General features: G+C 46.7%; 2 protein-coding genes across 2 annotated transcripts; one reads left to right on the forward strand and one right to left on the reverse strand.

Moving 5' to 3' along the window:
* Positions 1–1,069: 1,069 nt before the first annotated feature.
* Positions 1,070–5,589, forward strand: METTL26 (methyltransferase like 26). The gene is made up of 6 exons (XM_044304308.1): positions 1,070–1,315; positions 2,166–2,325; positions 2,500–2,559; positions 3,880–3,947; positions 4,365–4,443; positions 5,394–5,589. Exons 1-6 carry the CDS (start codon positions 1,119–1,121, stop codon positions 5,439–5,441), a joined length of 612 nt encoding a protein of 203 aa, XP_044160243.1. The 5' UTR covers positions 1,070–1,118; the 3' UTR covers positions 5,442–5,589.
* A 2,831-nt stretch (positions 5,590–8,420) lies between these two features.
* WFIKKN1 (WAP, follistatin/kazal, immunoglobulin, kunitz and netrin domain containing 1) lies at positions 8,421–11,873 on the reverse strand. The gene is made up of 2 exons (XM_044305021.1): positions 11,713–11,873; positions 8,421–9,908 (listed from the first exon to the last, which is right to left on the reverse strand). The coding sequence occupies exons 1-2, from the start codon at positions 11,869–11,871 to the stop codon at positions 8,421–8,423; spliced, it is 1,647 nt and encodes a 548-aa protein (XP_044160956.1). The 5' UTR covers positions 11,872–11,873.
* Between the last annotated feature and the right edge of the window lie 3,518 nt (positions 11,874–15,391).

Consider the following 15,391-nt stretch of genomic DNA (forward strand, 5'->3'; position numbering starts at 1 on the left):
AAAACACTAAAACCATTGCACCTGTCTTTCTGGGTTAGAGGTCTATGGGAGAAAAACGCCAAATGATGAGGTAAAGAAAAAATGTCTGACCCAATGGTTGCTGCGATTTGGAAAAAAAAAACAAAAAAAAAAACCTCAGCTGACAAAAAAGTAGCAACCTTCGGCACTCCAGCTGCTGTGGAACTACAACTCCCAGCATGCAACCTTACTCGGCTGTTCATGTAACTCCTACAGAAGCGAAAGGAGGATTCTGGGAGTTGTAGTTCCACAGCAGCTAGAGTGCCAGGCATGCTCAACCTGCGGCCCTCCAGCTGTCCCATGCCAAAAATGGGCGGCCCTGCATGGTTTGTGGGCGTTCTCTTGGTATAGAAATGGCGCTTTCTGAGAAAAATTTGATGCCGATTTTTTCCCCCTCAGAATTTGCCCTGAAATCCTTAACATGTGAACAGCGCGCTGAAGCCTGAGAAGGCGAAGCGACAATTCCTGTGTTGGTTGTAACGGCGGCCATATTGGTTTCCATACGGCTGACAGAAGATGACGACTCAAGGACCCCACAGAATAATTCTGGAGCACATTCCTCTGGAATTCCTATTGGAAGTGTATAAACACTGACGACCGTTACCGTTCCCCTTGTGAACAGGGCGTGGACCTACACGCTGCTGAACGGTTCGTCCTATTGACAGAAGGAACGGTAACACCACATTTCCAGGAGGAATAACAGAGGGACTTTAGAATTCTAAGAAAATATGCTTTTTCTTTTTCTTTGCCCTGTGACACAAATTTTCTATATGTGCACAGTTGGTGAAGGTCCAAGACCTAAAATGTATGCAAACGCTTTTTAAGGCTAGGTTCACATCTGTGGCGGTAACCATATCTGAAAGCTAGTGAATGGTGCTGCACTGACAGGTATCTATGGATTTCGTTTTTTCTACCTTGTAATGATTCCTCTGAGGTTATAGAGGACAGCGCCCTCCATGGTCAGTGTAAAAAAAAATCTAAAAAATCTGTGGTACTGTCACTTTAAGAAGCTGTAGTTCGCTATGACTGTGGGATTTTGGGAATTGTAGTTCCGCCCATTAGACGGGTTAAGGCACGCCGTCACCCTGAAACTCGGAAGGATGCTAGTGGCCGCAGCCGCGGACAGAAACAAGGAGCCGATCCTCCAAGTCCTGCGGCAGTATGTCAACCCCGCAGCTCCTGTGGTGCGGGTACTGGAGGTGGCATCGGGCACCGGGCAGCACGCAGCTCATTTCGCCCAGGCCTTGCCCAACGCGCGTTGGATTCCTTCTGAGGTGGATCAGCGCTGCCTGCGGAGGTGAGTCATGTGGTCACAGCGGGTCATGTGACGGGGATGAGGTTAGCTAGGAAACGAGTGGGGGAAAGAAAAATGAAGCCCGTAGCAACCAACCAATCAGGTCGCCGCTTTCACTTTGCATAGGCTCGCTGGAAAAGGAGACCTGAATTCTGATTGGCTGCTATGGGTAAACTCACCTTCCATAGGGTGGCTGAGAATTGAAAGCTGGACTCTGATTGGCTACTCTGGGCAAACTTTCTGTTAGGTGGCAGAGAAATGAAAGCTGGATTCCCATTGGCTACTGTGGGCAAACTCACTTTCCATAGGGTCGCTGAGGGATGAGAGCTGGATTCTGATTTGCTGAGCAACTTGCAGCAGTTTTTAATGGATCATTTAGTTTTCTACTTGTGTTTTGTGGAACGACAAGCCTCAGCAAGCCATGCTCTACTGTGCCATAAGGAGAGGATGCATTTAACCCTTTAATAACCAGGCATGATTCTGTATCGATTTTCTTTGCTGGCGAGCCATTTTTTATAGAACCACTTGGAGTTGCATAATTAGTTGTTTTTTTTTTTGATGGGGGTGGGGGAGTTATATACTCAATACGCCAAGCTAATCTATAGGCTATAGACTTTGTTGGACCCCAGTTGCCATGGCAACCTATTGGCACCCCCTCCATCCAACCATCTAGGGGTTAAACCACCAAAATCATAGGTTCTTCAGTATGAACACTTACCTAGATTCAATAGCAGGACAAGGGGCGTCATCTCCCTGGCCATTGTGACGTACTATTAGGTTAAGGTGCAGGGAGGGGTTAAACTAGAGTCTTATGGGTTCTCGTTCTTATTTTTATTATTTTTTTGTTCTGTAGTATAACCGAACACATCTCCAAGTCGTCCCTTACAAATGTGGAGCAGCCCCGCACCCTGGATGCCTCTCTGAGCTGGAAGACGTGGGGCGTGGAGCCGAATTCACTGGACCTGGTTGTCTCCATCAACATGATTCATATATCTGATCCCGTCTGTACCCAGGTGACCGCTTCAGTTCATGTTTAGAATCTGCTTTCACTTTGTGGCCTGTGTGTGGACCCCATTACTGTTCCCCAAAAATGTAATGCATATTATATCCAAAAAAGTGTCCATACCTATGAAGAGAATCTCTATATTTTTACGCTCATTTAATATATTTTCTGACAATTTTTACAGGGTCTGTTTCACGGGGCCGGCCATGTCCTACGACCTGGAGGTGTTCTGCTCACCTATGGGGTAAGATTGACCTCTAGTATTGTGACGTGAATAGCTGAAGGTATAAACTGAACGTAATCCTCAAAGAGGTTTTCCATCTTTAGGAGTCTTTCAGGCTGACCCCCTCCCCCTCCATGTAGCCATACATGCGGAGGGAAGCATACTTACTTGCTCCAGCCACAAAGTGTCAGCTTCCAGTTTGACAGCCGTTGCAGCCTATAACTAGCCGCAGAGGTGGCGCGTTCCCCCTTCATCACGTGACCCAGTGGCCTCTGTGGTCAGATGTTGACATGGGGATACAGAATCACTTCAGCAGTGGCAGGGGAGTGAAGGAGCTGGAACCCAAAGGCAGGGAGCAGAAAAATATGATTCCCTCTATAGTTCCGTCCACAAGGGTTGGGGGTCTGTCCGAAAGGTCCCTGAAGATGGAAAACTTCTTTTAAAGGGGTTTTCCAACCTGAAAAAAATTGGTGGCAGTGAGCTCATAGTGGCCTAACCCCTTTTGGTCGATCTCTACTGGGGCTTTGAGGAAAGGACTTAACAGTTCAGCCTGAGCAGAGCTCAGGAAGCAGGGTGAGGGTTGCTTTAACCCCTCATATCTCAGGATCCGTAGTGATATGGGCCTGTCTTGTTTGAAAGCTGACAATCTAAGCTTTAAAACAAGACCTGAATCACAGCATTATTTCCTCTTCTTTGGGAGATTTCCTGGGTCGGGAGAGATAGCAGCTGGAAGTGAAAGCAGGTTTCAGCTGCTTTCACTCCCGACTGCCGTCACTTGTCTGCTGCAGCCAATGACTGCACGCAATGGTGATATGTCCCCCCTGTCTCACGTGACATGATGGATGGGGGGGCACGTCACTCCTGGGGCCAGTTATTGGCTGCAGCAGCTGCGTGACCCATGTCAAACTGGATGTTGATACGAGGGAGACAAGAAAAATAGCAGAGGCAGTGGTGATCAGGCAAGTATGATTCCCTCTGCAGGTCGCACTCTGGGGGAGGGGGTGTCTGCCAGAAAGGCCCCCAGGGGTCTAAATCAAAGGATCTAAATCTAGTGATTTTTTTAACAACTAAGTATCAGCTAGCCATAGCTAAGACAGTCCGCATCCAAACCAACCAGCGCTCCCATATGTGATAGGATTGGATAGGATTTCAAGTGGGCTGTCTTTCCCTGACTCGAGCACCGGGACCTACAGAAGAGAGGAGTGCCGTCCGTACTTCATTATATTGTGATAGGATTGGGGTGCTGCTATTTAAAGGGCCATACAGTACAAAGGCCATACCTGGAGCCATCTGTTCAGCTTTAGATCTTACTTCTAATCACTATCCCTGTTGTCTCCCCAGCCGTACTCTGTCAATGGCGTCCTCACCCCGCAGAGCAATATTGATTTCCACCAGAGTCTGAAAAACAGGTATTACTCAACGTATCCTCGCTGTTTTCTCCACATTCCTAACTTTGTTGCCTGGTGTGCTATACGCTTGTGTCAGTGATGTGTACATTTGATTGGTGGTCTCCATTAGTCGACAGGTAATGTTTAACAAGGTACTGGACGTACCCAGACTTTGTCATATAGAGTGTGTGTCAATCTGATTCATGATCATTGGTCTCGAAGGGGTTTCCCAGGAATGAAATACTGACGGCTTGTCCTCGGGATAGGTCATCAGTATCTGATTGGTGGGTGGCTGTGCTGTGGCCTCTTCATAACACACCAACCATAGCGCCATATTTTGTATTGTGGCTGCGTTTGGTATTGCAGGTGACGGATGCCACATCACTGTGCTGTCTGTACGCTGTATAGACCTTTCTGATGTAACTTCTCATTTTGCAGCAATCCAGCCTGGGGAATCTGGGATACGTCTGATCTGCATGAGTTGGCAAAGACCTGCGGGATGGCACTGGAGAGAATGGTAGGGCCATACACCTTAGATGGCATTCACGCTGACAACTATGCCTCTTAACTCCCAGTTCACATGCATGCTTGATGCAGCTGAGCGTGCATGTGTTCTTAATGGGTAGAAGGGAATAAGCTGTTGTGTTATAATCCAGCATACGTGATCTTTCTTTCCTCCGACATCTGCAGACAAGTCGGGATACCACCATACACTTTAGATGGTCGGCTGTTCCTGCTGATACTGGTGGGTTAGGTTGATGTCCACATGTACGACCTCCTTTATTGTCAGATTCTGACATGACGGTAATATATTATCGACCATACAGCAGGGAGCAGCAACCTTTTGCACTGCAGCTGTTGTGAAACTACAACTCCCAGCATGCTCCATTCTTTCCTACGGGTTTTTTGAGGACAGCTGAGCAGCTTGGAGTTGTAATTTTGCAACAGCTGGCATGCCGAAGGCTCTAATAATTTGGTAACGAGCATTACAACACAAGAATCAGTTTTTGACTTTCCCTTTAAAAAAACCAAAAAAAAACCTGTTCTGATTTCTGCACTTCCACCATGGGAAGATGGTGGCCCCCCATTACCATTACATGTTAAAGAGGTGTCCGAGATTAGAAAAAAGGGTCTGCATTTTACCTAGAAACAGCCCCACCTTTGTCCATGGGCTGTGTCTGGTATTGCAGTATTCACTTGAGCTGCAATACCAGGCATAGCCTGTGGACAACGGTGGCACTGTTTCTAGTAAAAACAACAACAGACTTTCATGCAGCACGTTGCTGCTGTAATACTTGAGGTTAATGGTCTACATATCTATCACATTGCCAGACACAAAAGCATTTTAATGTTTGCAGGCTGCGCCTCCCCCGCTTCACAAGGTTATGTTTAACCATTGCCCTGTCCCCTGTCATGTGACGCACAACCCTTGTGCCACTGATCTCCGACTCTTACGCTGTCTTTCAGGTGGACATGCCAGCAAATAACAAGTGTTTGATCTTCCGTAAGATGTGACCCAGGGTCATATGGTCCTAAGTGAAGAAAGCCATTATACACCGCAGTGACAAATGCACCTTTGATGAGGTTTCTATATATATATATATATATATATATATGTACAATTGTGTATAATTATGTGCAGTGCATGTATTGTAATAAAAGGGAAAAAATGATAAAATCACACCTGATTGTCACTTTCTTTAGGGTGGATAATGCTCTAGGGCAGGCATCCTCAAACTGCGGCCCTCCAGCTGTTGTGAAACTACAACTCCCATAATGCCCTGCTGTAGGCTGATACCTGTAGGCCAGGCATGTCCAAACTGCGGCCCTCCAGCTGTTGCAAAACTACAACTCCCAGCATGCCTGGATAGCTTACAGCTATTAGGGCATGCTAGGAGTTGTAGTTTTGCAACAGCTGGAGGGCCGCAGTTTGGACATGCCTGCTGTAGGCTGTTCGGGCATGCTGGGAGTTGTAGTTTTGCAACAGCTGGAGGGCCGCAGTTTGAGGATGCCTGCTCTAGTGTCTACAAAAATGTATCATAACCCCCTCAACTTCAGTTTATATATTTAATGTGTAATTCTGAATAGTTTAAAGTGGCAGAGTCTAAGAGTCTTCAGAAGAGTCTAATACAATAAGGAAAAAAAAATATAATAAAAAAAGTGTCCACTTTATTCTGAATGAGCAAAATTCTACTTTAAGTATGGTGCGCCCTCGTGTGGCCACTTGTGGTAACGCACTGTCTTACATTATATAATAATAGATGGGACATTTAGCCACTTTGCTGAAATTTCGGACATTTGGCCACTTTGAGTAAAGGGTTATTTTAATTTATTTATAACGTCAGAAAGGTAAAAAAAAAAAGGTCTATATAAAATTATCAAAATAACATAAAAGTCACCAAGATACATAATAGGTATAGTAAAACGAAAAGCTGCAGCAGTCTTATCAAACACATTTGGCATAAAAAAAAAAAAGAGTCCTTAAAAATGTAATGTACATAGAAAACAGCTGGTCATACATCACACAATGTTAAAAAGTTACACTTCCTCCTGTCCTTGGTATTAAAAGGGATGTCCGGAATTCTGAATTAAAGGGGTCATCCCATGAAGACAGCTTATCCCCTATCTACACAATAGAGGCTGGGTCTAATCAAGATCACAAGATTGGGGGCCCATTCTTCCCTGTTTGAATGAGGTGAAGGATATGCATGCGTGTTGCTCTATTCAAACAGGGAGCACGGGATTCTATTCTTGTGATCGGCCGGGGGTCCTAGCGGTAAGACTACCACCGATCAGACACATCCTCTATCCTGTGGATAAGGGATAAGTTGTCCTCATCGGACAACCCCTTTAATAGGGTGCCCTTTCCTATTCTCAACTATTAGCCAGAAAGAAGAGCAGCTAAAAAGAGCGTCTCTCACTCTGGAGGACCCATCCAGACCATGGATTTAAATGGTCTGTGTAATGCTCCATTTCCCCTGTGGTGGCGCTGCAGCAGAACTGAACACTTACTGCCAAATTCACTCACAGATTACAGCTGATCACAGATGGCTCCAGCAGCAGGACACCCTGTGGTCAGCTTATTGTCAGGGGACAATAAGAGATTGTCCAAAGTGAACTATTTAAAGGGGTTGTCTACAATATAACGTATGGTATATTATAGGACATAGAAATATAATTAGCCATTACTTACCCGCTAATCCTCTGCAACGCCGGTACTGTATATGAAAGCATCACCCGTGAGACCAATGATTAACCACAGTGGTCATGTGATTGATGTACGTGACATCATCACTGCAGGACCAGCTGGGACCAACCGAGCGGCGGGAGATTTAAAGGGGTTATCCGGTTTCCCATATTGATGACCTATCCTCGCACAAGCTCCACGTTCTCTTTAAAAAGCAGCTGATGGGAAGGGGGGGGGGGGGTTGTGGGACTCCTGCCGATCTGAGTCCTTTCCTTAGGATAGATCAATATGGGAAACCGGGGACAACTATGTAATGGTGTATATAAAGAAAAAAGTGGCAGCACCGTCTAATAAAGAGACAAGGGGGTGGCTCTATTGGGAATGAGCAAACCCAGTATATGGATTTGGAAAAACTGGCTGCACTCCAAAAAGTTAAATGAAAAAAGAGAATGTATTCACCCATGCAGGCAATGCGACGTTTCAGATCAATGCTGGAGCCTTCCTCAAGCCTTGAGCCGAAACGTCGCATTGCCTGCATGGGTGAATAAATTCTCTTTTTTCATTTTACTTTTTGGAGTGCTGCCCAATTTTCCAAATATATATATATATATATATATATATATATATATATATATAAATGATGAAAAGAAGGGCAGCACTCCAATGAATAAAAATTGAAAAAACTTTAATTACCCATAAGGCTATAGCGACGTTTCGGCTCCTTACATCTGAGCCTTCCTCAAGCTTGAGGAAGGCTCAGATGTAAGGAGCCGAAACGTCGCTATAGCCTTATGGGTAATTAAAGTTTTTTCAATTTTTATTCATTGGAGTGCTGCCCTTCTTTTCATCATTTACATTTGCTGGATTGGCTTATATCCAAACTGGGCTGCGTGCACCCTGCATTCAACTTGTTTTATTTGTGACGGTGCTGCCATCTCTTTTTTCTTTTTTTATATATATATATATATATATATATATATATATATGTGTGTGTTTTATACCATTTCCTGTGTGGATTATTTTCTTAAGAGTCTGGACAACCCCTTTAAGGACTCAATTACTGCATTTCCTTCTACCAGTTCTTTTTACATTCACCAGAACCCTGTGGAGGGCGCATCCTGTGAGCTCATACAATAATCATAAGATTGTAGCCTATAAAGTCAGCAGTAACTAGTGACATAATTAAGGCATGAGACAATATCGTGTTCGATCGTCCATTGGTCACCAGCACTGGGATCACTTGCCCTTCTCTGTCATGAAGACCACCAGCCTAGCAGGTCTGGGACTCCATAAAATCCCTTGTCATTTCAGTCCTGAAATCGGTTCAGCATCTGACATGTTCCCTTTTCAAGCATGTCTCTGACCTTCCTCAGTCGTTTCTCGTTGGCGGGTCTGACATAACTTGAGGGTCCTAATAAAGCCATGCCATCTTGTACTTCCCCCATGATCAAGAGCTGACTGTCTCCCGAACCTGCCAGGTTGTTGCACACACACCCGCCTCCCCCGCCATCCCCCAATGTCACTTCCAGGTACTTGGCATGGAAAAGTCGGAGACCCATGTAGTCATCTTTTAGCACTTCAATGAGGACCACCCTCACCACTCGCTCTTCACCAGAATCTTCAAGCCTTCCCACAATCACAAAGTCACTACGGCACAGGCTAGGCACAAGTCGTCCTCGTAGGTGGCAACCTTGGCATTGCTTGTCACGGGGCAGAGGGCAGCGGTCGTCACATGCTTTTCGGCTCTCAAAGTTGTTTTGGTTGCCCTGGCACCCACCGTAAATGAAAGAGAAACACTGGCGCATGAGAGGACTATAAGCCCACCTCCACTGCAGAGCCTTGCATGGTCCTCTTACAGGCGGTAGCGTACAAAGGTCTGGTGGACGGGGCTGGCATGATGATTTGCACTCATCATAAGTTTGAAAGACGTTCGTTCCGCCTGAACACCCCTTGTTATAGGTCTGGCAGTCACCACTTTGGGAGTCGTAGAACCAGCGAAGGACTCGAAAACCTTGGCAGTCTCTATGATCTGGGGGCTTGAGACATTCAGAGGGGTGAACTGGACGGTGTTTCATTGCAGCCCCTGAAGATGAGCCCTTCTTCACCACAGAGAGTGGGAACTGAGCCCGGACAATTCCCGCAGAGTTTCGCACCATGCAGACGTAAATGCCCGCGTCTTCTAGGCGAGCATTGTAGACGACAAGCTGGCCAGAATTGGTCACCACAAGGTTGCCATACATCTGGTCTGGTCGCATGAGTGGTGCAGCGGGACCTTCACCCAACTTCTCCCAGAGGATCTCAGGTCGTGGGCGGCCACTAGACTCGCATTGTAGCCCTACAGTACCACCGACGACCACCGACTGTGGTGCTGGTGAATGGTACAAGGCTGGTGGCAGTGGCAGTTCCAAGGGTGTTGATGGTTGGGTTGGCTGGAGGGTGGTTTCTGAAGGTGCGGTAGTGGTGAGAGGCCAAGAGGACACAAATTTGCATGGCACTTCATCCAGGGTGATTCCTCTACCACAAGCCTCAGCGTCCATGTAGCAGCGATTATAATAAGTCAGACCATCCGAGGCACAGGTGAACCCCGGCTGCTTCCCACACCGCTCCCGACAGCGGCAGACTGGACGACCTTCCCACATCTCACAGGCAGAACCCTGCTGGGCGCAGACAAAACCCGCGCAGCTGGCAGGACGGACGGAACCAGGGGCTGGCAGGCCGGAGTCAGGGTAGCGGGCCGCCACACAGCTCTGCTGTCCACAAACATTGGTGCAACATTTTTCGAATGGTTCGCAATCCTGAAAAGGAAGTGCAGTGAGATATCATTACAGTGATGTCCTCTATCAATAATACATTCAGAGACCTCACATGTTCACATGCGGCAGATTGGTTGCAGAAATTTCTGTCTGAATGGGTTTTGCAGAAAAGTATGCTCATGCTGCAGAAACAACCCCATTCCCATGTATGTAATTGGGTTTACACACGCTGAAATCTGTGCAACGAATCACTGTCACTGCCACATGTCACCACGAAAATATCACAACATGATTGTAGCTCAGATAGATAAATAGATATATATATGAAATAGATAGATAGATAATAGTTACAGGTGAAAATCGAAAAAATTTGAATATCGTGCAAAAGTCCATTTATTTCAGTAATGCAAACTAAAAGGAATTGCATTAATGCAGCTTAAAATTAGAATTTTTTGAAAAGGTTCAATATTCTAGGCTCAAAGTGTCACCCTCTAGTCAGCTAATTAACCCATACCCCCTGAGCAAAGGGGACCTCAAAATTGAGACTTTGGGGTTTCATAAGCTGTAAGCCATAATCATCCAAATTATAACAACTAAAGGCTTGAAATATCTCGCTTTTCATGTAATGAGTCTATGGCCTATTGCACACGAACATGTGCGCTCTGTTGCTGTATTGCGGACCCGCAATATACGGGCACCGTTCCATGTTCCTTCCGCATCACGGATGCAGACCCATTCACTTCAATGGGTCCGCAAATCCGGAGGCACGGAACTGAACCCTACGGGAGCACTACGGAGTGCTTCCGTGGGGTTTCGTCCCGTACTTCCATTCCGCAAAAAGATAGAACATATCCTATCTTTTTGCGGAACGGCCGGATTGCAGGCCGCAGCATGACCACGGGGCGCACACGTTCGTGTGCAGGAGGCCTATCTCATATGTTAGTTTCACCTTTTAAGTTGCATTACTGAAATAAATGAACTTTGCACAATATTCAAATTTTACCTGTAGATAGATGACAGATATATATTAGATAGATAGATGTGAGATACATCGAAGATAGATATAAGATATAGGCCCCTTGCAGACGAGCAAGTATTCTGCGCGGGTGCAATGCGTGATGCAAACGCATTGCCCCCCCCCCCACTAAATCCGGACCCATTCATTTCAATGGGTCTGTGTACATGAGCATTGTTTTTCACGCATCACTTGTGCGTTGCGTGAAAATCGCAGCATGTTCTATATGCTACGATTTTCACGCAACGCTGGCCCCAAAGAAGTGAATGGGGCTGCGTGAAAATCGCAAGCAAGTGCGGATGCGATGCGTTTTTCACTGATAGTTGCTAAGAGATGTTGTTTGTGTACCTTCAGTTTTTTATCACGTGCATGCAAAACGCATTAAATCGCATTGCACCCGCGCAAAAAAACTGAACTATTGAATCGCATACAAAACTGAACGAACTTGCTTGTGAAATCGCGCATTTTTCACTGAACGCATCCAGACCTTTTCCGTTCACGCTCGTCTGCAAGGGGATAGATAGATAGATAGATAGATAGATAGATAGAGACACAAATTGCAGCCACATTTTATCTTTTTTTTTTTTGTGCCAGGAACTCCTCTGCAAATGTGAATTTAGCCCTATACTATACATACAGAAGTAGCAAAGCTGAATTTGTCATTTAACTCTATGATATAGAGAGCTGTGCCACACGTTGGCTCACCTCTGCTACATCTATCACAAGGACATGCTATCCTGTGTTAGCGTCACCGGCCAGAATGAAATACAGCGTACATTTAATAAAAAATTGAACGAAAAGCGGGGTTCAGCGCGTTTAACCCCTTCTTACCTGGTCGGCTTCACATTCCCGTTCACAGGTGCTCTGGGCGTCCACCCACAGGTTGGCATTCAGCTGGTTAGGGCAGATGCCAAAATGCCCCCTGGCTGGGCTGGAGCTGGCACGTTGGGGAAGTAGACAAAGCAGAAGAAAATAAAGTGTAGCCCTCATCTCCCTTCAACGACGAGTCCAGATCACGCACATGTAAGTGCAGCAACACGTGTCCCAGTTTCTAAATGTAATACATATTTTGTCCGTAGATAGGAATTTCTGTCTTTAGGTGTCATATGTCATTGACACGCATGTTTTGGTTCTGCATCCAAGCCCCAAGTGACATATGTTCTAATGATATTACATATCATCGTATGGCATAACGTGTGCGTCCAGGCATGTTGCACGTATGTATCGTAGTGCGTATCGGTGCCAGCGTCGTCACATACATCTGCACCAAGCGCGGTATATCTCGGGGCATCTAACCTTTCTTGAGTATGTTCCTTCAGGGGGTAAGCGTGCCACCAGGTGACTCAGGATGCCATCTTAGACGGACGGAGGAAAGCGAGCGGCCAAGTCATCCTACGGGCACAGTCTCCAGAGCGCTGTGTGCCCACTCTCTCCCCTCTTGTCCTCTTTTCACCCGCCCCTGATGTGGGACAGGATAACTTTTCAAACAGGATCCTAGATGGGAGGGAGCAGACCCTGTGTCTGTGTGAAGGGGGGTGGTGTGCCTGTTTTTATAGGGGGTTGATGGTGGACAGCAGGGGGACTGGTGGCAGACTGGTGCATGCGTGTGTTCCCAGGTTGGTCATGGCACAGGTTAACGCACCAACAGCTGTGTCACATAGGTGGGCATGGTGGCATAGGTACCCAGGTGCCTTGTGTTACGTGCGTGTTTTACGTGCGGACCTGCAGGTGGACTATGGGCGCGGGGTGACCTGGTGCCACACTTGTGCCTATTGTTATGTATAGGGTAGCGTGCATGGCGCGTGTGACAGAGTAGGGTAGCGTGCGGATGAGACAGAGGAAGTCTGTCTACATGTGTGTGCCACAGAGGTGTGCAAGCGAGGAGGAGGAGGGAGATGGAGCCTAGAGCTTCCTTGTGATGGGGGGGGGGGGGGGGAGTAACCCAATTCCACCCCTTGTTGTCTCCTTTCATTCACTGTTGGTGGCTTCCAGTCTGTAGCCCCCCACCCCTCCCCTCTTGCAGACATAAAATGAGAGGGGGGATCAAAGGCCGCTGCCATTTAACCCCTTCCCACGCATACTCAGTCCCTGCATTGACATCTCCCTGACAATCCTTCCCATTCCTTTTAAAAGGATCAGGGAACTACAAGATCCACAATGCACTGGGGTGGGTATTGTCAAAAGGGAGAGATCAATAAAGCTACGTTCATCACATTTTTTAAGATTATATTTAGTGTGACATAATGATAAGGGCCAGCAGTCAACTGTAAGCAATGGGTCTAATGGATAAAGAATATGGGCCTTGTTGCCCATAGCAACCAATCACAGTGCAGCTTTTATTTTTTCAGAGCAGTTTAACAAATGAAAGCTGAGCTCTGATTGGTTGCTATGGGTAACAAGGATACTTTTGTGATTCATTAGGCCTATTATATTTTTTAACACAATACTTCTGCAAACTCTCTTCTTGACCCCTTACAATCTGCCTTTCGCCCTCTTCACTCTACAGAAACTGCCCTTAAAGTGTCTAACAATCTCCTAAGCAAAAAGAAATGGTGACTATTCGCTATTGATTCTGCTGGATCTCTCTGCAGCGTTTGATACCGTACCATAAACTCCTCCTCACCATGCTCCACTCAATTGGCCTTAAAGGGAACCTGTCACTTCCTAAATGCATGTAAACCCGCCAGCAGTACCTCAGAGTAGCCCGCAGTGTGATAGTAATCATACTTTTCATCCTGCAATCCGATGCTGCATAAGGTCAGAAAACGATCTTTTATCCTCCGTCCGCGCTAATTTGCATGTCAGCTTGAAGTCAAGGGGGCAGTGGCCTCCTTGCTTCAAGTCAAGGTAACCACGCCCCCTCTTGCCTTTGAGTGACAGCCCGCAATTCGGCTTCGCTTTCTAAAGTCTCGCACATGCGCGGTGCCCTCTATTTTACTGCGCGATCCCATGCCCTGACATGGGATCGCGCAGTAAAACAGACGGCACCACACATGCGCGAGACTTGGGAAAGCGAAGCCAAATTGCGGGCTGCAAGAGGGGGCATGGTTACCTTGACTTGAAGCAAGGAGGCCACTGCCCTCTTGACTTCAAGCTGACATGCAAATTAGCGCGGACGGAGGATAAAAGATTGTTTTCTGACCTTATGCAGCATCGGATTGCAGGATGAAAAGTATGATTACTATCACACTGCGGGCGGGTTTACATGCATTTAGGAGGTGACAGGTTCCCTTTGAGGACACTGCTCTCTCTTGGCTCTCTTCCTACCTCTCTGGCCGCTCCTTTAGTGTATCATTCGCTGGCTCTTCTTCTCCTCTTCCTCTTGATGTCGGAGTTCCTCAGGGCTCAGTACTAGGTCCTCTACTCTTCTCCCTCTATACAGCCCACATCGGATAGACTATCAGTAGATTTGGCTTTCGATGCCATCTCTATGCTGACGACACCCAACTATACACTTCATCCCCTGACATTACCCCTGCTTTACTCCAAAACACCAGTAATTGTCTGGCAGCTGTCTCTAATATCATGTCCTCTCTGTATCTAAAACTGAAACTCTCAAAAACGGAACTTCTTGTCTTTCCCCCATCTACTAACTCACCTAAACTTGATATTTCAATTTCGGTCTGCAGCACTGTGCAACATGCCCACCGCCTTGGGGCCACATTTGACTCTGATCTTTCCTTTGTTCCCCATATTCAATCACTTACACGCTCTTGTCGTCTGCACCTCAAGAATATCGCCAGAATCCGCCCTTTTTTTACGGTGGAAACGGCAAAAACTCTTGTTGTTGCCTTGGCTCATTCTCGTCTTGACTACTGCAACGCATTACTAATCGGTCTCCCTCTCACTAAACTCTCTCCCCTTCAGTCCATACTAAATGCTGCAGCCAGGCTCATCTGTCCATCCAACCGCTACACTGATGCCACTAGTCTGTGCCAGTCACTTCACTGGATGCCCGTCCACCACAGAATACAGTTCACACTTCTCACCCACAAAGCTCTCCCCAGTGCTGCCCCTCCATACATCTCCTCCCTCATCTCCATCTACCACCCGACTCCTGCTCTCCGTTCTGTTAGCGACCTAAGATTAATAACCTCCATAATTCGTTCCTCTCACTCCCGTCTTCAAGACTTTTCTCGAGCTGCACCTACTCTCTGGAATACTCTGCCCGGAATATTCACAACTTCTCCACCTTCAAACGTGCTTTAAAAACACATCTTTTCAGGCAAACTTATCAAGCTACCTAAACTGACTATTCCCCGACTAAACCTCCCCCCAACCAACTCCTCTGGCCTGAACTCGATCCTCTAGTAGTCCCAAACCCGAAGCAGATTGGCCGGCACCGCTCCTGTCAGTTCAATAATGGCTCAAATCCTACTTATCACAATCAACTACCTTATGTGTCACCCCCAATTCCTCATAGATTGTAAGCTCTTGCGATCAGAGCCCTGACGCTTAGGCCTTTCACACGGGCGTCATGTTTTTTGCCTGGATAAGAGGCGGGTGCGTT

The sequence above is a fragment of the Bufo gargarizans genome, chromosome 8 (genome assembly GCF_014858855.1).
Source record: "Bufo gargarizans isolate SCDJY-AF-19 chromosome 8, ASM1485885v1, whole genome shotgun sequence".
In the NCBI taxonomy this organism is placed as follows: domain Eukaryota; kingdom Metazoa; phylum Chordata; class Amphibia; order Anura; family Bufonidae; genus Bufo; species Bufo gargarizans.